Consider the following 24059-nt stretch of genomic DNA (forward strand, 5'->3'; position numbering starts at 1 on the left):
TGTATTTAATTTCATTGTTAGGTATTGATCTTAGGTAATAAGCATAGTCAAACTAAGAAAGCATTCATCAAAATGTTGTGTGTATAGCTACTACTCAACATTATTTAACTTTTTTTTAAATATGAACATCATTCATATCGGAAGCAAAAACACTTGAATTACATAATTTGCAATGTTCAAAACTGTTGCAGTAGACGTTTCTGTTTACGCAAATTATACATTTTGATTGTGAGTGTGAAAACTCTCAAAAAGAGGAACCCATGTTGTTAATTTGTAGAATAATCCATTTTTCAAAAGACGTTTCTTTGATATATTAATACTTGCTGTCTCACACAACATTCTGTGTTCACTTTTTTCTGTTTCTTCAACCAAGGTTTGTTTCTTCACTAATATTTGCAACTGAATTTAATATACAACCTTTATTCTTATTGAGAAAACATAACAAAACTTATATTGCATATTGATATTTTATACAATGCATATATTTCCTAAGGGAAGCATTAAATTCATGTTGATTAGATACTATTAGAAATATTGTGAACTCTACCAGTTAAGGTTATATTCCATATACACTTGAAGTAGGTCCGTTATAAACATAATGTTCATCGTTTAGTGTTGAGCTGAATTGGATGTCGTTTGTTACAATTTAATGCCTGTGCACTTGTGATATTAAGAAGACTGATGTTCATCTTGAACATGTTCAGCTGGATGCTATTGTTAAAACATAGTTGAGATGGACGCTTTGTGTTCTGACTTTCCATCACCTATGTCCTGCAGAGTAGGGCATGGTGATTGGAAGGAGAAATATATGAGATGGGTGGATTCTATGAAACGCACAGTTCACTGTATCAATAGTGCTCCTAGCAGATGACGAGCGATGACATGTCATTTTCGGACACTGTGATATGTGCAGAAGCTGGCAAGGATTACTTATAGGATATAGATTCGGTAGAATATTTAAGGTTGAAATTGTGAGTTAAATATTTATATAGTATGCTATAGAAAGGATTATTTAACTAGTATATGCTTTGCTTGTGTATGTGATTTGTGCATCCGAACTCTCGGTCCTATTGTGTAGAGGGTTTTGGAATCTGGTGTATAAGATTAATAGGGATGAAGTTCTCGCACATATGTTTAATGGAATGCTACATGTTCTCATAGGAGTTTTAGTATGATTTTAACGGAAGAGTTAGTTATCACTCAATTGTCGCACTTTGACAGTAACACCGTCCCTGATAACATAGAGCTCTCTAATTTCAATCTCGCTGGAACACAAACCTTGATCAAGTGTTTGTACAAGTGATGGAATATTACATCAATCGAGTATGTAGGATAATTCAAGTTTCAATACTTACTCTCCTATTCCCAGGAAACGTAACAGCCCTTCAGATCTGAAAAATATTGACATATAATCAATTATCTATATATATATATATATATATATATATATATATATATACTCACACATACACGCACTCACACACATACAAACACACACACACACACACACACACACACACACACACACATATATATATATATATATATATATATATATATATATATAGAAAGGCAAGCAGAGTTAGTGGTTATGATAATAAGCTTGAGAAATTTTAGCCTGACACAAGTATGAACTCCACCATCAACACCAACACGAAGTATGTGATGTTCAGAACATCGTTGACTGGCAAACAAAATCCAATTTATATATGTATGTGTGTAAATGTATGCATATAAATATTTTTCAAATGCAATTAACAATTCACCAAATATGAAAAACGTTCAAATACAACGCAAAATTTACATTCAATTTATATGTGATGGAATATTGTCCTCTGTATGTATAATACCTGTTTAATCTGAACATTCACATTTATACACGGTATATGAAATTACTGAGATGTAGTAGCATAACAAGTGATTTGGTCTGAGATCGCGTGCTTAAACAAAAACTATTGCAGCGTGGAAGATATTTGTAAGCCATTTAAGAACACATAAAATCCGTTAATATCACTTGAACGTTTAAATTTAATTGGTATCAAAATATTTTCGTCGCATTGAAACCGCGACCTGTTCACTGACAAAACTTCGTGCTGCATGAATTATTGTCAGTGAACAGGTTGCAGTGAAACTATATGAAAGTGTTTTAAATATACTTACGCGATATTTCCCAAGAAACCAGAAAATGCGCCGCTTACACTAAAATGAAAGAATAAATTTACTACATGAGTTATAGGATAAAAATGAAAACAAAAAAAACTTCATAGGGTATGATAAGCATTTTTTTAATCACTTATGTTTGACTTTGAATGTGATTTTAAGTAATATTTGAATATATATATTTTTTTTAAATGGGCAGTTTATCCAATTTGCTATGCGCGAAATTGCGACCAATTAATTTCTCGTATGAATATATATATATATATATATATATATATATATATATATAGAGAGAGAGAGAGAGAGAGAGAGAGACAGACAGACAGAGAAAGAAAGAGAGAGAGCAATAAGAAAATGGAGGGGATTAATAGGTGGTATTCATGAACTTATAGACATTATGTTATGTCAAATTATTTGTTTATTTACTAAAAGAGCAATTATAATAATATACAAACGCATATTTCATATTATTCCCTACATATATGATATAATATAATAATATATAAAATGAAAAATATAAAATATAAAATATCAGTAATTATAAAAATATAACATATAGTGATAGAAAATGGGATAATATCTTAAAGCTCTTTCAGTCTAGGGGTAAAACACCTCATTCTAACTTTATCACTCCAGTAAACTGAATAATTATTAGATGAAATAGAGGTACTTAGATGTTTCTCTAGGCCACATCAGAGAGATAAAAATCAAGGGTGTGTAGATTTTAGAACATTTATAAATAGGTCTCACTGCTGTTTCCAGAATATTTATTATATCTCTTCATCGGAGACGGTGTGAGAAGATGGTTAAGCTATAGTTAATTTAGATAAGATACGAAATAGAGAGAGAGGTGGAGGAATGAAAATAGATGAGAGATATACATGTATATATATACAGCCTTGATGTGAGATGTGAGATTTAGATGTATATATATATATATATATATATATATATATATATATATATATATATATATATGGATGTATCTCAGCCTACAAGACGACTGTTGTAATGTTCCAGCCTGCACCAGTAAATCCATATGTAGAACCAGCTATCTTGGTTGAAGGAACAATTTTGAAAGTGGTAGACGAGTTTGTCTAACTGGGGAGCACACTCAGCCGTTTTTGCTGCCTGGATGATGAAATATCTTTCAGGCTGCAGAGAGCAACTGATTCTTTCCGGTCTCTTGAGTCTTGTGTCTCGTCCCAACATCACAAGGCAAACTAAAATTGCTGTGTATCGTACATGTGTACTGGCATCGTTCCTTTACACATGTCGGACATGAACCCTTTACAAACGTCATTTAGGTGTCCTTGAATGCTTTCATCAGAGATGTCTGAAACACATTCTGAATGTTGGTTGGACCTTAAAAGCTCTAGACACACAGGTCCCGAGGACAGCTGATATATTGAGTATTGAGGCGACGGTGCACAAACACTAGCTATGTTGGACTGGACACCTTATTAGAAGGAAAGATAGCAGGATCCTTAAACAGATGCTATACGGAGAACTAGTTAATGGAAAGAGACCCCGGCAGAAACCAAGGCTGCGATTTAAGGACTGTGTCATGTACTCATTAAAGGCCTGTGATATGTAGGTGACTGACTAGGAGAACAATGCCTGTGATCGTCACAAATGAAGGAAGCAGGTTGAGGAGGGGGAAACACCTTTGAGAAAGCACGTATTCTGCATGAAAAAGTTTAGCGTGCAGCTCCAAGGCGCATGAAGAAAGCTTGGTTTGCAATGTTTGCAGTCGTGTATGCTTGTCAAAGGTTCATCTGCTATAATAGAGCCGCGAATGCAAAATATAAGTTAGTCACAGAGCACACAATGTTCCTGAAGGTCAGCAACAGTCTTTCTCAGACGGCCATCATAGACATATATATTTATATACATACATATATAATTTATATGTATTTATGCATATATATGTACGTATGCATGTATGTGGATGTAAAGAAATGCTATTCTTTATAATTTTATCTACTTTCAGTCCCAAAGTTTAATGGATACTTATTTTGCCCATATACCTAAAAATGATATTGTTATAGGGTACAGTTTTCACATTAATATAATATAAAATTCAATAACTTACATATCTAGTGTCGCTTTGCCAAGACGAGCTCTGTAAAGGAAAACAATAAATAAATAAAATACATGATAAATGAAATATAGAGAAATTTATGTATAGACACAGACACATATTACTAACACAGTAGCGCCACCTAGAAAAGTATTTATATTAATTATTTTAGGAGACCATGGACCACTCAAGCAGAAAGTTGTTCTTGGCTGAGACATATCCAGGTGTAGGTGGTTTACCGGGTATTTCCTGGATGATTTTGCTCAGGTACCGTTTTAAAGTTGTAGGGCGTTTTCTACTTTAATTTCTTTTGAGATATATAACGTTCTTTACGTTACATACATCAATTCATTGAACCTTCATAAAATACACCTTTTAGATTCTTTCGTTCACCACTTCACCTTAAATTATTAAGTTGGAAATAAAACCTCATATGTTTGGCAATAAATTTGAAGTGTGTTATTATTTACTATAAGATATGCATTCATTTATATTTACATTCTAATGCTTTTGTTCCTTAACAGATTACTTCAAAGCATAGTACTTTCCAAATTGATAAAGATTATATTCTTTAAAAACTAGTTTAGAACTAACTTTAACACGTGCGTGCATGCGCAGGGGTGTGGGCGTATGTAAATGAGTATGTGTTTATATAATTGTGAAGGTATACAGAGCACATTCAACATTAATATTACATAATCAAGTATAACTCACATGGCGCGTTTGCTCCTGACTGATCGTTTTGGCCTGTAAACAAACGAACATAACTCATTAATAAATCAAATATGACGGTAATCAAGTATATATATATATATATATATATATATATATATATATATATATATATATATATATCCTGTTATTATGTTATCCGTTTTAGCTCGAAGCTGCGACCATATTGGGGCACCGCCGTTTTTCTACATCGTTATTATTGAGAGCCTCCTCTGATATGTGGCACTTTGTCAATAAGAGCGCTTGATGTCACTGCCTTCATTTGCCCTTCCTGCCGTGACGTGGGTTCATCTCAGACTCTCGACAGGAAGAGATCCAGTTTCGTTTTGAAATCAACTACTTATTTAAAAGACTGTATTATTTATGGGATGACCCAACATATATATATATATATTTGTGTGTGTGTGTGTGTGTGTGCGTGTGTGTGTGTGTGTGTGTGTGTGTGTGTGTGTGTGTGTGTGTGTGTGTGTGTGGTAATGTTTGATGCCACTTCAACATGACTGTTTCGTCCGGAACAATGTTACTACTACATTTTATTTCCAGAATAACAGTGCGGAATTCCTGAAGTATATCCAGTGGGAGTATAACTCAACCGTGGATGACATCAGGTAGCCCAAGCTGTGAACTTGATTTACTAAATACACTAATTCACAATTACCCATTAGCCCACTTAGACTTGAGACAATGGAAAAGACTATAACTCAGTTCGAAACACGGTTCGAAACACATTGAAGACTCATGAGTAAACAATACATAACATTTTTCCGAATTAATATATAATCTGTAGCTTGATGCTTACAAAAGTGTGCAGACAACTCTTGTTCAGCTGGACAAAGATGTGGCGATGTAAATACTGCAAAGCTTCGAAGTAAAATGGCATATGTCAACTTCAATTAGATTTGTAAATCTAATTTGATCCCAAAGAATATAACTAATTATATACAGGCGGATGGTGAAAAGTCGTTAGTTTTAAGGATATCGTGAAAGTCCCGGCTGGAAACCCAAACTTCCGCGTTCATTTAAACTGCTTAGAAAAACTGAAAGACCGCTGCAATAAGTGTATGAGTCCTGGAGGGGAATTTGTTGGATAAAACCATAAATAACTGATCCAACTGCATTTTCTTTTCTCCGAAGCCAGGAACATTTCAGTACACTCTTATATTATGAACTCTACAAAAAGACAATGTAATTCCATTGGTTGTGGAATTATACACCACTAAATAGTATTTGGTTGTAGTTAAATTTGTAGATATAAGATTTATCCTAATAATATTTATGCGATCAATAACATGTGCTACGTAAATAATAATTAGTGTGATAATTAGTGTAAAATAATATTTCCAAATAAATATAATAAAATTGCAATTCCAAATAGATTTAACGACACTGCACAAGCATAATCAGATTATTTCACTGAGGAAATTTTGATGACTTACCGTTTAAATTCTTTGCCCTTGGGAATGGCAAAAGGATCCTCAAAGATCTTCTGAAAACAACCCATAGCATTTTTAAATGCTTTTTTTTCATACTGTTTGAAGTGGTAAATCGGAAACAGTAGTAGGCGTTTTATATATCTGTGAATAAGGCATGAACTTCCAATTAGAGCAATAACATGAACAATATACAAATAAACATATATATATAAAAACATATCAACTACAATATACATATATGCGGTGTGCGTATATATATTTATATACACACACATGTATATGTATAAATATCCATATATATATGTATGTATGCATGTATCTATCTGTCTCTATATATATATGTATGTATATAGGCATATATATATATATATATATATATATATATATATATATATATACATATATGAGAAAAAAATTAAGAATCAGTTGAAATAGGTACTTAAGTTGAAGCACCAAGTTAATCCGGTATTATCCTCAAAACTCGAAATAAAGTGAACAAAATCAAATTAAGTAACATGACATCAAATCGTAATGCAGTACAACCGTTTCAAGCGGCTCTATTTAATTGAACAATGCAATCTTTACATCAATTTAGATACAGAGCTATATTCAGCTGCACAAAGTATAGAATTCTATATGTTTGAGGAGATAAAGATAGCACTGCATTTCTAGATGCTGATGGTCAGACTAAAATCCTTCGACGCTCGTGAGAAGTTATTAGATTGTCAAGAAAGTTCTTGCAGAATTTTAAAGTTTTGTTTGAAATGACGTATTTTCAAAATAGATTCGTTAAATTACTTTGATTTCATATATCATTTAAAAGCCCGTTTTTCACTCTATCTATTCGTGTTACTCTTTTTCTTTTTGGATAATTAAGCTATTTTGTCCGGACCGTTGAATACAACAGGGGCAAAAAGTAAATTCGCACATTTTCTTATTCCAGTTGAAGATTGGCCGAAAAGCTTTACTCTTTCTGTAAACTTTCGAATGCTGCTTCCCACAGGACGCATAAATACAAAGCAAATCAGAGCGTGGCAACTACACAGTCGTGTTTTGTTCCATTGGAGACTGTGAATGAAACGAACATTTCCGCGCTTGATCTGACAGAAGCCATCATCCGTTGATAGAAATATATGATGACATTGAGAATCTTTTCGGGAACACCTAGCTATCAAAGGACAAACCAAAGAGCAACCATTGCTACAGTGATGAAAGGTTTAGTTAGTTCTACAGGAACGTCTCGATCATGTTCTCCAGCTTTTACTGCAATTTCCTTAGGTTGAAAATCATATCCACTGTGCCTCGACCAACCCAAAAGCAACACTGACATTCAAGAAACACTAAGTTAGCAGGGACATCTTTTAATTCGTTTAATATAAACCTTCTAAGGATCTTCACATAAGGGAAATACTTCTTTAGTGGTTACATTCGTATTTGTTGCCTTTAATATTTGGTTACTTCATTTAAATTCATGATTGGAGAATTGCAGATGGGAATACCTGCATATTTATTTTTGCCAATGCAAACGTGCAATGACATGGAGTCTTTCACTAATTATAAGAGAAGTTCCACCAAGTCCTTCCGAATAGCAAACTCAACACATGAGTCTTTATTTACATCTTGAGGTTTACCCAGCCATAAAAAAGTGTACCAGCATCATCCTCTTACAGCTGAACACAATCCGTTAATCTAGTTCCTAAGAGAGCTACTACTCCAATGTATTTTTATTCTTCAAGAGATGGTCAACTAAAGCAGTCCTACGTTTAGTTTTTCTTACTGTCCTGAAGTGTTCTCAATTTCCAAGATGCAAAAAAGGGTTGATTACTCATGATTTCATGACGAGATTTGTTTTTTGCCCCGCAGGTGTCCAAGTAACATTCTCCTCAACTTGCAAGCTGGGAGGGATAGCCAGTCTTGTCACCGAGGATCTAACCATGCAACATGTTATAGCGTGTTACATGTTACCACTAGCGCTCGAGAGTGACCTGACACAAATATGTGTGTATGTGTGTGTATGTGCATGCATGTATGTACGTATACATGTATGTATGCCTGTGCATGTGTGTGTGTGTGTGTGTGTGTGTGTGTGTGTGTGTGTGTGTGTGTGTGTGTGTGTGTGTGTATGTATGTATGCAGGTATATAAATACATGTATACATTCTGCTTTCACTCTAAATACAGAATTCTATTGCGTGAGGATATTCGTCTTACATATTTTATTTAGAATTGAATTTCTCCATCAATTCTATATGTATTTTTATTATTGTTTTCTAGCAAATAATGTTTTTATACTGTTTGAAATTCAAAAAGACCTTGTGCTATCTGGTTACTTAACAATATCGTCTTGGTGTATTTCTCAAATTTCTGTATGGAAATTTAACGATTTACATAACGTAGGCTTTCTCTACTGTAATTAATCTCGTATCACAATTTTCTCGAGTAAATATATTCATTTTATTCCTTCGATTAAAACACGACATCAATAGGACTTTTTAACACTGAATCCTGAGGTGTTTAAGTATTCATTGTCAAAAACGTAAACGCGCATATTTTGATGATTACATGCGAATATATAATAAGAATTGAATCTACTTACGGTTCATCCCAAACTTTTTCCATAGAGTCCATAATGATCATATGAGAATAGGCCAGTTTTTTCTCGAAATCTTCAATGTCCGAGCACATTTCCCAGCTGAAATATATGAATGTTATAATGAATTACTAGGTGGGACGTTTAATAATTTATTATAAGTTAGTGTCATAAGTATGTGTATCAAAGAGAGAAACTGGTAACGACCCGCTAGGTTTCGGTTCTTCAAAGTTTTTAAGGCACCGAAAAGCATAGTACAGCTGTGTTCATAGTTACACTGATTCATCTCTAGAACATGTTGTTTAATTTCCTCAATTCAAGAGGAACAACTAATCTTTAACAATTGCACTAAAATCCCATGTCTCTTGTCAATTAGGAATATTTAAATGAGCAAATATCAAATATTTTGTCTCTGATAATAATATCATTCCCTCAATTAATGAAAGACATTTGGAGCTTAGTACAAAGTGTGCTGGGAGAGACTTTGAGTATTGTCTGCTAATCTGAAAAAAAACAAAACCTCTTTAATAAGATCTCCGAATGTCAATCAAGAGATTCACTCTAAAAATTCTTTCATTTATTCTTCCATCAAATCGAGGTTAGATTCCATTTTGCAGTGATATTCTTCTTCACATTCCTGATTTTTGCATGTTATCGCATGAAGCTGGACAATTCATAAAAATCACCCTGTCTTGTTATCTGTTATAATCTCTTACGGTAACCAAACTACCGAAAGGTTTAGTGTTTATTTTGAGATACATAAAAGTTTTCTTGATTAAAAGCTAGTGAACTTAAGACAAATGCAAATTTTTCTTTAAATATAAATGATGATTTCATATATCTGACAAACCTCCAATATATCAGCCTCATATTTGAAACACATCAACATATGATGCATTTCCCTGACCAAAGTACTGCTTGGTAATCCTACAGCTATCTTTTTATAGATGCAACATGTCTACTAATGTCTTGTTTCTATTAGTTATTGAAAGTACAATCCTATATACTATGAACTATCGTAAAATATACCACAATAAAGTTATCTATGAATCTGCCTGATATCTTAAACTTTTTTCAACAAAATATGTCAATTATGTCGAACAACTACCACTATAAAGATCTCTCCGAAGTTTATAATTCAGTTTTAAATATTATATGCAGTAGGATCAGAAATGTTTCTGAGCAAATCTAATCTAATGAAAATACAAATAATTCTGTTATTTTCAAATATATTTGTTTCTAAATTAGCTCAAAGTTGCAGGGAAACCATAATTTGGTCTGTACACAACAAAACAAAAAATGAAGCAATATTAATCAAGTTTAATCAATTAATTAATAAGACAATGGTAATAATCTAATATACTGATGTCTATTGTGCCAAGATCCTCGATGAAATTTCTCTACAATATCACTACATTAGGTTTTTAAATATGTTTTAACTTTCCAATAAGAAGATTGTCAAATTCCATTGTACAGACAACCGATTCAGTTCTGAATATATTGGGTGAATCTCCAAATGCGAGAAAGCTCAAAATTTATCACGATGAGTTTTATATGCACATGCATGTGTGTGTTTGTTTGAAAGTGACATTTTCCTACTCCTTAAGTAAACAAAAACATACCTCATAAAGAAGTTTTCCCAAGCATGCTCCCTTGTCTTGTATTTCATGAGAAGTAATTCAGCATCCTGTTCCTTAGCAGAAAACCTAGAAAGAAAATAGTGAGAATAGAAATTGTGAAAAGGATGTGATGAGAAATTGAATTCCATAGAAACATATAATATATAGAGATATTTTAGAGAAATAGAAATATTAAAAAAAGAAAATATTCCTAAAAAATTCAAGTAAGTGTGTGTGTGGTGTTGGGGGGGGGGGTTAGATTTATTTAAGATTAATAACAAAGGAGTTTCGTAATGTGTTTACATAAGAAAAACTTTTCATCTTTAGTGTTAACCAAATATCAATTCATTCTCATTATATTGTAGCTTTCTTTCAAACATAACCAACAAATTTCAATATTGTATCTGTAAGCGGAGGAAGATAGGATTTTCCAAGAGATTGATTGATCAAAATTGTTTCTTTGGAGGTGCCAATTTTTTTCAGATAGACCTGTGCTATTCTCTTTTCTAGACTCTCTAATGGGAAATTTATGATTATTAATTCTTGATTTAATAGGTTTCGTGAAACCAACGTATATGTATTTAGAGGTATTATGATTAATAATAATTGCTTGTATACTACTTCTTTCATTTTGCAATTTCTGTTTATTTCACAAGTATCTGGTTCTCTACAATTACAATATAAATTATTGGGTGGTACTATGGTGTCATGTCTATATTTATTAGTGATAATGGAGTTTTGCTTATTAACACAATATCAGTTGTTAGTTATACGATTATTGGAGTTGCTAGGTATATTTAATGATGTTTTTGTTATTATAGAATAGGTCCAATTTCTTATTGTTAAAAGAAGAGTTTATCCTAAAAAGATTTGGGGAGACTGAAAATCCAAATCTGATTTTTTTATTATTAAATATTATTTGCATATTTGGAGTTTTTACATTTTTATTAATTGTATTTCTAATGGATGTAATACAATTAGATTTTAGATGTTTGGTAAAAGGTATTATGATTCAAGTAGTGTTATTGCTGTTTCTTTTATTGAAGTGATGGGTTGTTGGGGGGGGGGGGGGTCAGCTATTCTCACACGAGGTATTGGTCTTTTTTTGCTATTTTATTCCTATCTATATTAATATGACTTCTGTGGTTATATTATTGGAGGGATTAGGTGAGATGAGATTATTTTTATTTTTTATGCTTATTGATTATTATTCTTATTGTTATCTATAATAAAGCATTTATAGTGTTTGCTGTCAGTATTCTTGGGTTTATTAATATTAGTATTAGTGCAGTTAGTAAGGCGTAAATTGCTAAAAATTATATTATTGCTTCTTTTAGTAAATGTTTGGTTATTGTGTTCATATTGATTAAGTTTATTAGTATGTTAATTGTAGTTCTGGATTCCATGTCTATTGCTAAAGTTATGTTGATGACTATTATTGACAGTTTTTTAATATATTTGTCGGGCTGTACTAATTGATAGATGACTTAGGTTCACTAATATTATCTATGTGGTTCATATCAAGATATATTTTGTTATTATTAGTATTCCTGTCGTCGTTTATATTGTACTTAATTTCATATTTATATCCTGCTTTCTTAAGTGCTAGGTTATAGTAGTCTTTTGAAATTTAAAAAATATTTCATTTTTTAAAAATATTTCTATTTATTTAAAATATCTCTATATATTATCTCTTTCTATTGAATTCAATTACTCACCACTTCCTCTTCACATCTAATCAATACTATAGATTATACTTGCCCTATATTGCCTAACAAATGCTGGGTATAACGATTCTCTGGTTTACACCCCCGTTCACTTTAAACGCCAAGAGGTTAGCCAAGCTCTTCTTTCAAATAGTAGATTCTAACTTCTCACGTCAACATAAATACCGATCAATCTTTAATACATCTACCCTTAGTTTATCCTACTTCTCTCCGCCTGATATGTAACTAAGGCGAATGTTGATACTAATAGCACCACCACTAATACTAATATTGATAGCTATAATATGGAAACCATCACCACCACCACCAGACAATGGGTGAATACGAATGGATCAAAAGACAATCAATAAAAAAATACATATAATGTATGACGTATGTCAGTATAAACAAACAATGACTGCTTACGTGTAAGAAAGGTATAGGATGATTAGGAAACATATGATGTACCCTCTCATTTTGCTTTGGAGAAATTGGACGTTTACAATTTCGTAAAAACGATTTTATGAAATCGCAATATGACAGTGAAAATAATCTGCAAAATAAAACAAATATTCATTTCAGCGTGAGGAAGTTTTGTTAAAAATATTATTTTTATAAATAGTACAGGTGCAGCCATGGACGTAAACACAAAAGCATCAGTTGTCAAGCGATGGTGGAGTGACAAATGCAGACACACAAACACGCACGCACACACACACACACACACACACACACACACACACACACACACACACACACGTACACACACACAACGGGCTTTTTTTAGTTTCCGTCTACCAAATCCACCCACAAGGATTTGGTCGGCCCGAGGCAATGGTAGAAGACACTTGCCTAAGGTGTATATATATATAAGTCCATCGTCATTTTTCTAATACTTATTTTGTTATTAATCGTTTCTTACAAAATTTCTTGCAAATAATGAACATACTTTAAAATATATATAGTAAAATCCCATATATAGTAAATGTCCCATGAAGTAAGCATATTTATTTTTTAAGTTTTCGTTCTCTAATTTAGGCCACTACTTAATACAGACACACACAGAAATATCTATAGATATAAAAAAATGAGTTTGAACAATTTGTGGCTCTTCTTGGATGCGTATTACTAGTCTTGTTTAATTTTCCTATTAAATTCATGACCTGATAGTAAACTGCAGTTTCTACGGGATTATTCGTAGCGCACATGGGTGATTGAGGAATCATGCGAGGTCTTGCTCCTCTATATGGATTCGGAAGTGCTGGTTTTTGTATATTAGCTGTTCGATGGCGCTTGGTGAAAGTAAAATTAAACTGCATAATATGAATAGAAAATAGAATGCAATAAACAGGTTAGTTCATGTGAGGTTGTATAGGATGTAAAAAAAGAGTCCCTCCGCAGAAAATATATTATTGCAGAAGGAATATTTATAAGATCGTATAAAGCTATGAAAGAATATACTAGACCTTTCAAGACTGAAAAAAAAAAAAAAAATTATAAAAGGTGTTGAAAGCGTCGTCCTTCATTTTCACCTTATTTTACTGTCATGTGAACACTAGTCTGATTTCCGTAGGACGTAGAAAATCCACTGCGGAGAGAGGTTTTGAACATGTATGACGTCAGAGTGTAAAAGGTAGAGTGACCGAGAAATAAAGCGAATGGAGAAGATTTCAAAATACAAGTGAAGGATTGGAATAATGAAACTGTACACATTTAAGACAAAGACATGTATGTATATGTGCCTGCATGAGTTGGATTCGTTATTTTTCTCTTTGCCTGCGTGAGATGGGAGTATTGAGGTTTGGGAGATATATTATGGTAGTGGAATAGTTTTTAACTGATATTTCTAAATTTCGGTGCAAAAAGAAATTTGCTTGTTTCAGTCATCTGATTGCGGACACGCTGCGGCACCGCCTTTAGTCGAGCAAATCGACCCCAGGACTTATTCTTTGTAAGCCTAGTACTTATTCTATCGAATCGCTAAGTTACAAGGATGTAAACAGAAAAGCATCAGTTGTCAAGCGATAGTGGAATGACGAATGCAGACACACAAACATGCACCCCCCCCCCCCCCCACACACACAACGGGCTTTTTTTAGTTTCCGTCTACCAAATCCACCCACAAGGATTTGGTTGGCCCGAGGCAATGGTAGAAGACACTTGCCTAAGGTGTATATATATATATATAAGTCCATCGTCATTTTTCTAATACTCATTTAGTTATTAATCGTTTCTTACAAAATTTGTTGCAAATAATGGACATACTTTAAAATCTATATAGTAAATGTCCCATATATAGTAAATGTCCCATGAAGTAAGCATATTTATTTTTTAAGTTTTCGTTCTCTAATTTAGGACACTACTGAGTACAGACACAAACACATACACACATACACACACACAGACATATCTATAGATATAAAAAGATGAGGTTCAACGATGTGTGGCTCTTTTTGGATGCGTATTACTAGACCTGTTTAGTTTTCCTATTAAATTCACGACGTTTCTCAGGTTTACATGACTTGAGTATGTTAAAGTATATATAACTGTATAACCATGAAATGCCTCTGCTTAAATCCTTTACTTGTAACATTCCAACTGCCTAAAATATTTTTTAATTCCTTTTTTACATTTTGTTAAATTCTTATATTACTATTTTCTCTTCAAAATTATATTTTCGACACACACCGTGCTCTCTACATATTCTGATCGAATGTTTCCTGTATTAACATAAGACTCTTCACGACAATATCATCTCCATTATATATACATGTACATAAGATTCATGAGAGGATAAAGCGCGAAGAGTTTGACAAGATGTGATGTAATAACCAAAGGATAAGAGCAGCAGTTATGCGACAGTAACAAATAATAATGAAATAACTGTAAAAGCTGTACACAGGTAACTATACACCGACTAAAAGAATAAGAAAAGTAATAGACTTACGTTTAAGGAGTAATTTTCACCAATGTAAAATTAACGAGACTGATGTGAGAAAATGAATGCAAAGTGAAAGTAAAATTAAACTGCGTAATATGAATAGAAAATAGAATGCAATAAACAGGTTAGTTCATGTGAGGTTGTATAGGTTGTAAAAAAAGAGTCCCTCCGCAGAAAGTATATTATTGCAGAATGAATATGTATAAGATGGTATAAAGCTACAATAGAATATATTAGACCTTACACACAAACACACACACACGCACACATACACACACATACACACACACACACACACACACACACACACCCACACACATATATATATATATATACATGCAACAGGCTTCTTTCAATTTCCGTCTACCAAATCCACCCACAAGGATTTGGTCGGCCCGAGGCAATGGTAGTAGACACTTGCCTGAGGTGTGTATATATATATATATATATATATATATATATATATATATATATATATATATATATATATATATATATATATATATATATATATATATATATATATAAATATATATATGTATATATATATATATGTTTCTAATATATATATGTTTCTAATACTTATTTAGTTATCAATCGTTTCTTACAAAATTTGTTGCAAATAATGAACATACTTTAAAATATATATAGTAAAAGTCACATATATAGTAAATGTCCCATGAAGTAAGCATATTTATTTTTTAAATGTTCGTTCTCTAATTTAGGCCACTACTGAATAGGATGCAATAAACAGGTTAGTTCATGTGAGGTTGTATAGGTTTAAAAAAAGCGTCTCTCCGCAGAATATATATTATTACAGAATGAATATTTATAAGATGGTATAAAGCTACAAAAGAATATATTAGACCTTACAAGACTTTAAAAAAAAACTTTCTGAATAGTACTGCATTTTCCTTTTCCACTAATAACTTACGAAGGTCCGATAGCTGCATGTGCCGATCCGTGTCTGAATGCCCGTTGCAAGCCCACTGCAGAAGATTTAACGCAGTATACAAATTCACGAATCACCACATATTGCATAATTCTACTAAATGTTTTATCGGGTCTACTATTAATTTTAAGCCGATATTCAGCGCATATAGATCCATTTATGTATGAGAAGCATTGCAAATCTACCTCGTATACACCATCCAACAGATAGTAAGGTACCATATAGGAGATCATGGACCATATTAGATTCTGGATTCCTATGACAAGGTGAACCATTCATTTGGGACTATTTCTAACACAAGCCTTCTAAATGTTAATGCATAAATCACAGAACTTACTCAATAAACAATACAGAGCCTTCTCTACAGTTCATAGGTTCTATCTCACCATTAAATCCTTCCATAGATATGTGTGTGCATGTATGTGTGTATGTATTTATGGGTATGTATATGCGTGAATGTATGTGTATGTATTTATGTATAATTATATGTGTGTATCTTACACGTGAGGTATTTTCAATTCAATAAGTTTTAGTTTTGTAGTTTTAAGTTATTATTTTCTTTATTTTAATTTTAAGTTTTAACTTATATACTTAATCCTTTATCTCGTATAACTAAGATTGCTATTAAGCTTGAAATACAATTTTAAATATCCGTACTAACCACTATTCAATTGTCCTTCGCAACCTTTCCTAGATTGTCCTTCCGCTCGCACTTTACTAAAGCTTTAAAGCTTGACCTTTCACCCTAATGCAAGACTGACACATATTTATCATTACCTTTACTTCAATTATATTTTTATTTTTACTTTTATTTTACCCTTTTACTCCTATCTTGTTTTAAATTCTACTCCTTTCTCTTCCCGCTCTTTCTCCTCCCTCTCTCTTTCTATCGTAAAAGCCATTTACAATATCTCTATCATTACATTTATTTTTATTTCATTTCAATGTTTTCTTCTTGTTTACCCTTTTACCCCCATTTTGTTTTTATTCCTTTCTACTCTCTCTGTTTCTGTTTTCTCTCTCTCTCCTATATACATCCGCGCACAAGACCCATCTATGACTTTTTCGTTCTATATAAACATTTACATTATGAATACCTCATTTAAAATACTGCCTTGTCTCTGATGACGGATATAATATATATATATATATATATATATATATATATATATATATATAAATAGATAGATAGATAGATAGATAAATAGATATGTCCGCTGCGTTCTCGGCGGCCCTGGAAAATCCGGGTCCGTAACGGATATATATGTATATATGCATATATGTGTGTGTATATATATGTATGTAGATATATATATATGTATATGCATATATATATATATATATATATATATATATATATATATATATATATATATATATATATATATACAAGAATAAGGGCAGGGAATCGTCAATTAATAATATAATTAATAATTAACAATTTTGCCAAGTAGTTCAGTATGAAAAAAACCTTTATCGGTAAAACTATTTATCATCGTAAATATACAGGGATTAGCAATTGAGTTGCTTCTCCAACATACTGAACATTTAGAAATAGCAGTCAAAGAACTACTGATTCTAAACTACAAATTTTTCTCTAATATTTGGGCTGAAGATTGGAATAGTGAAATTTTCATTCACTTAACCATGAAACGATTCGTATCCAATTAACTAAAGACTTGTTTTGTTTACGCTTTTCCCTCCGGTGTTTTGTTCTATGTGTGCCATAAATATCGCCATCCGTTTTAGAGAAAAATTTGTAGTTTAGAATCAGTAGTTCTTTGACTGCTATTTCTAAATTTTCAGTATGTTGGAGAAGCAACTCAATTGCTAATCCCTGTATATTTACGATGATAAATAGTTTTTACCGATAAAGGTTTTTTTTCATACTGAACTACTTGGCAAAATTGTTAATTATTAATTCTATTATTAATTGACGATTCCCTGCCCTTATTCTTGTATATTTTATATTTGATATCTCTAAGTTAGATGGTTAAACCGTAATCCCTCCACACTTCTTTTCATACGGGACTATTTGTGACGCACATGGAATAGATTTCTTTGTATGCATGTATATGTATGTATGCATGTATGTATAAGTATATGCATATGTGTGTATGCATGTAAGTGTGTGTATATGTATATATGCATGATTGCATGTATGTGTGTATGTATTGTCAAATCATTAAGAGCCTTAAAATTAAGAACAAATAACAACAGGATGCGGACATGGAAAGCATTAGTTTGACGTTCAGTGAAAAGAGAAACACTTTGACGTGTTTTGCATAGGGCTTCTTAAGGAAAGAAAAAATGAAAGGATGAGAGAGAAACTACGAAAGGGGTTCCCCTTCTCCCCTTTTCGTCTTTTCTCTTTCATCTTTTCTCTAAACATTTTTCTCTCCCCTTCTCCGTTTTCTTCTTGTCTATGTCTCTCCCTCTTCATCCTTTACTTTCTCTCGTTGCTCTTACGGGACAATTATCCATCTTGCTTTTCCTCACGTGATTATCTTTCTTTTCCTTCAGTCTGTCTCTACAGACTAAACGCATTCTTAACTGTCTCCTCTCCAATCACTTCACTTATCAAAGAATATTCCAGTTTGCTTGAAAGTTTGCCGTTCTCAAGAAAGCTCCGGAAAAATCTGCAGTGGTTTTGCCACGGCACATTTGCATGTTTTGTGGAGGATTGCTGGGAAACCATCAGCTAAGCCTTTCTATTGTAACTACCACCCTGTTTGTAAGTGAGGCAGCAAAGAAATCCTCTGTTTCGTTCACTTCTCTGTGTTCCAACGGGGTAGTGTACTGAGGCCGTTTCTTTGGTACACTGAAAGAAAGCCTTTATGTTAGACATTCTGTCTTTTTTTTTTATTCTTTGTCTGCGCGTTTTTTGAATCTCTATCAGTGTTGCTTTTAGGCGAGATCTTTCACAACAGGCTGCGGTGAATAAATTGTCGTCTAAAACACGCAAAAATGAAATACTGTTATCTCATTTTAACATATATATTTACCAAAATTACATTAAAAAATCTTGAAATAGTAAAGAATAAATTTATTCAATAAAATCGTCACTGGCTTCAACTACGGTTTTAGACGACTCAGGAATCTCCTGCAACTCTTCTGGACATCTTCTAGTTAAAATTGGTGAATGCTACCATAATCCTTGCATTCAGTTCATCTTCGGTGTTACGAGGAGTTTCGTTGGTCACTCGCACAACTGCACGCCATACATAATAATCAAGGGGGTTGCTGTCTGGGAAGTATTTTCGTCCGATATTAGAGGTGATGTGGTCGCTGAAATTGTCTGACAGCCATGACTGGGTTCTCCTGCTTGTGTAGCATCGTGCAGGGTCCTGTGGCCAGCCAGAATCTTCCAGCAGCCACCCTTTCGACTCAGGGCTGCACTGCCTCCCCCAGGCACTTGATGTAGGCTTCTGTGTTGAGTCTGTAGCCGTGTGAAAAGATGAATGGAGTCATAACTTTGGAACCACTAGTGATCACTTCAAACAAAATGATGTTGACTGGATGTTTGATTATTATCAATGTCGGTACATGTTTGGAGGACACAGCAAGTAAACGGTGTTTCTGTGTGTTCACCATCTGATCCTGGCAGAAATGTTACTTGTCACAGAAAAATCAAAACCGTATGGAGGGGATGAGTGTTTTTGTTCTCAATGTTCGTAACCATCTAGTCCTTGAATGCTTGGGATAATAATTGGCTCTTTCTTATCTTGTATGAGAAATACTGAATATCTTCATGCACTACCTGATTGATAAAAAAACTCAGACACTCCCATGTCCTTGGTGATGGCCCTGATGGACTTGAAGGTATCGTTGTCAATCATGGCATGGATCTCACCAACAAAATCAGGACTTCTTTTCTTAACAGAATGATTAGAGTGAATTTTCCGAGCTACCGTACCTTCGTAATCCCTATTAGAATTAAACTCATCCACCATTTTTCGAATCCTCTGTAATGCCCTGAGATCTACACCCAAACACTCTGAAATATTCCTATTCCAGCTTCCGGCTTGAATGCCAAGCAGAACAGCATGTCGTTTCCAAATTTCTGGCAGCGTAAATTGCGTGATGGTGCAATTGATTTCACAGAATGTACCCAACTGACCCTAGTATATTGTGTAGTCGACAAATCAAAAAAACAAACAATGGGCTTGCGCGAAATTAAAAATATAAAATGGTGACAATTTAACCATTGCCTTCTGTATATATGTTATATATATATATATCAGAAATGTACACATATATGCCTCTCTTAAACATGCACACTTTCATTATACATATACTTCCCTTGTACTTTGAAATCTTTTCTGGCTAAATCTTTCTTTCACTTTATACTTCTGGCTCTAACTTCACTTAAGGCTATACATCACACGTGATCTAAACTGTTTGCCGATTTTACATTTCAAAGAATCACTTTTAGTAAGTTTCATATCGTTTCGGGTTTCTCTTTCTTACATCAGTTTTTTCCACATCACATTGGTAAAACTCTCCCTTGAAACGTAAGTCTGTTATATTTATTCTTGTATTTGGCATACAATTAACTGTGCACAGCTTTTCCTGTTTTTTAATTATTTGTTTGTGTCGCATGCGGTTACATTTATCAAATGCTCTTACTGTTCTTACATGAAAAAAGTTGCCCAGATATTCGCCCCTTATCCTCTCATTACACACACACACATATACATGCATATATAATATATATATATATATATATATATATATATATATATATTTTTTTTTTTCAATGAAAAATATTGCAATACAAATGTATTACTTTCCAGTAAAATAAAGCCCCATAAGGGTAGAAGTTTAAATATAAATACAGATTAGTGGTACAAGACACCAATATTTACTGGAAGTAGCAGTCGATACAAATACGACGCTATTGTAAAGCTTCACTGCGTGTATATATTCTAATGTCGATACAAATCTGACATAACTGTAGATGTGTATCTTAAACCAAAATGGAGAGCTTTAAGGTTAGTGTCTGCCCACAAAAAAATATCAAGCCAGCATTCTTAAAAATGGTGCTGATCATTCTAGTTGTTTTTGTACTACAACCAGAGAAACAATCGAGTAACTCATCTTCGGCTGCTGTATTTTCGCCTCAACTGGGTATGCTAATCGGCATGATAGACGTCTTCAGTATTTGCGTTGTGTCATATGCCGTAAGTTTAGACTCGCATGTGAGAATAAATCGGTGGGAACATAGGAATGTCAATGTAGTAGAAAATAGATACATCATCCTTCTTGGGGATTTTATTATGTAAAACGATCGATCTATCCAGAAACATAGATCAGACGTTGTGGTGAAAGATCATGCTGACAAACATTTACTCATACATATATCAACCCCAGCGAATTGCAAGTTAACTGTGAATACTTTCAGAAAACTAAATACAAGAGCAGTGAAACGGAGGTCACCAAAATGTGGCACCTAACAATCAAAACTGTACCTGTGGTGATAGAAGTTTCGTGGATATTATCAAATGGGGTTCTTAAATTCTTCAATGAAATACCAGAAAACCTGGAAAATTAACAGAACTTGAAAAAGTTGTTCCCGTGGGTAGAAACGACATCATACGAAAAATACTGTCAGCCTGAGAATATGTGAATATTCTTACTAAATCTTACTAAATCGCAAATATTACAATAAATACTATTCTTAATATTGTTTCATCTCTCTCTGAAATATCATTACTAAACATACAGAAAATCTGCCTTAAAATGTCCAAAATGCTGTTATTCCAGGTCATTCGCTGAGACTTCGAAGAGCTCAAATATAACAAATCAGTGAGAACAAAAACATAATAATAATAATAATAATAATAATAATAATAATAATAATAATAATAATAATAATAATAATAATAATAATAATAATAATAATAATTATTATAATAATAATAATAATAATAGTAATAATAAATTCCTTGATGCAATACCAGGCAGTGGCTCTCATGGCTTCCCATCTTTACTGGTTGGAAGTATTATCATGTACATTGTTTGTCTTGGTATAAAAGATGTGCTACAGCAAATATTCTGCTCAGTACCAAAACAAGATAAACAATTATGACGATTTAAAGTGTGAAATGCGAATGTTGTGGACAATGAAAACAGTAGACGTGATACCAATAGTAATTGGTTCACTTGAAAGTATCGGCACGCATCTACCAGCATGGCAGAAAAATATCGGTGCAAGCGTGAAGGTAGAAGACCTACGAAAATCAGCATTGCTTGGAACTGTAAGCATTCTTCACAGGGTTTTTGAAGCATGACCTGTAAACAAGTGTCATCTTAGTCTGCTGACTGTGGACAGCTGCCATTTTCTATCATATCCAGCAAAATAAGCTGTGAGTTTTCATATACTAATAATGATAATAATTGATGGAGAAAGAAATGACAGCAAAATTTAAGGTGGAGTATTTGTGCATAATCATACTGATACTTAAGTCAAAATTAATCGGACGGAATAAGACTGAAGCTATGAACACCTGGGGCGGTTTCACTCCTTAGATATGGAGCAGGGATAATCGCATGGATAGTAGACGAACTTAGACAGGAAGACAAGGAAGTTGCTTACCTTATATGGGATACTCCACCCAAGACGTAGCACAGACAGACTACGTACTAAGAAAAAAAAGAGGGAGGAGGACTGATTGGATGCGAGCACAGCGTTAGAGCAGAATAAAACAACAATGAATGGTATGTAAAAGAAACCACACAAGTGAGAAAGTCAGGCCTTTGTCGGATGGAAGATTGCAAGGATAAACTACGGTACTACATCAAATACAGAATACACAACACAACAGAACGTGATAAGTTCAGAATTTGTGGACAACATGGTGAAACCGTATGGCATATTACCAGTCAATGTACGCCAATAGCGCAGAAAAAAATATAAGAAACATCATGACAATATAGCAAGGATTGTTCATTGGACACTTTGCAACAAGAATGAATTTGACAGAACAAAATTGTGGTACGAACATAAACCGAAAATGATAATGTAAAGATTCTATGGGATTTTATGATTCAGTGCGACCATGAGATAGAGAATAGGAAATCAGACAGTGTTAATTGAGAACGAAAGCAAACGATGCTGGATCATAGGTAAAGCATGCCCAACTGACAACAAGGTATGCGATAAGGAAGAAAGAAAAGTCGAAAGATATCACTGGTTAGCTTGGGAGGTTAAGCAGTTATGGTCGCTGAAAAAGGTGGTAGTAGTAAGACTAAATCATCTCATTTGCCTGGATGATTTAAAGCTCTTTGCAAAAAATGACAAACAACTTAAGAGCTAACTGGCAATTGTTAAACAATTTAGTAACGACAGCAGGATGCAATTTGGCCTCGATAAATGTGCAAAAGCTACGTTTATCAAAGGAAAAATGACAGAAACATCGAACGTTAACCTTACAGGCAGAATGTCATTAAAGAGTTAGAGCTAGCGGAGAGCTACAAAAACTTTAGGGTAATTGAAGGGGACCGAATCAAACATTAAGTGATGAGGGAAATTTCAGAAGAGAATGTTATCGCAGCATGAGATCAATACTAAGGATAGAGCTGAATGCAAGAAACAGGATCGAAGCTACCAATACTTTAGCCATGCTGATCCTGACTTACAACTTCAATACCATTAACTGGTCAATTACTGAAATATGTAATCTTGACAGAAAGATACGAAAATTGTTGACAATGCATAGAATGCACAATCCTAAGGTAGATATCGAACGACTTTATCTGCCAAGAAAAGAGGGAGGCCGCGGACTGTTACAACTGGCATTAACAATGAAGATTGCCACAATTGGCCTAGACACCTACCTGAA

General features: G+C 33.3%; 1 protein-coding gene across 1 annotated transcript in view; it reads right to left on the reverse strand.

Annotated features, from left to right (window-relative positions):
• The window catches only part of LOC106876345 (uncharacterized), a 21523-nt gene extending 6054 nt beyond the window's left edge, over positions 1–15469 (reverse strand). The window contains exons 1-9 of the mRNA XM_014924846.3: positions 15270–15469; positions 12749–12875; positions 10620–10703; positions 9004–9099; positions 6412–6549; positions 4958–4990; positions 4256–4285; positions 2161–2199; positions 1356–1391 (exon numbers count right to left, since the gene is read on the reverse strand). Coding sequence (XP_014780332.2) covers positions 1356–1391; positions 2161–2199; positions 4256–4285; positions 4958–4990; positions 6412–6549; positions 9004–9099; positions 10620–10703; positions 12749–12798 — 506 coding nt within the window. The 5' untranslated portion in view covers positions 12799–12875; positions 15270–15469. The remainder of the gene's footprint in view (positions 1–1355; positions 1392–2160; positions 2200–4255; positions 4286–4957; positions 4991–6411; positions 6550–9003; positions 9100–10619; positions 10704–12748; positions 12876–15269) is intronic.
• Between the last annotated feature and the right edge of the window lie 8590 nt (positions 15470–24059).

Source organism: Octopus bimaculoides, chromosome 1, assembly GCF_046866305.1.
Source record: "Octopus bimaculoides isolate indiv1 chromosome 1, ASM4686630v1, whole genome shotgun sequence".
Lineage (NCBI taxonomy): Eukaryota > Metazoa > Mollusca > Cephalopoda > Octopoda > Octopodidae > Octopus > Octopus bimaculoides.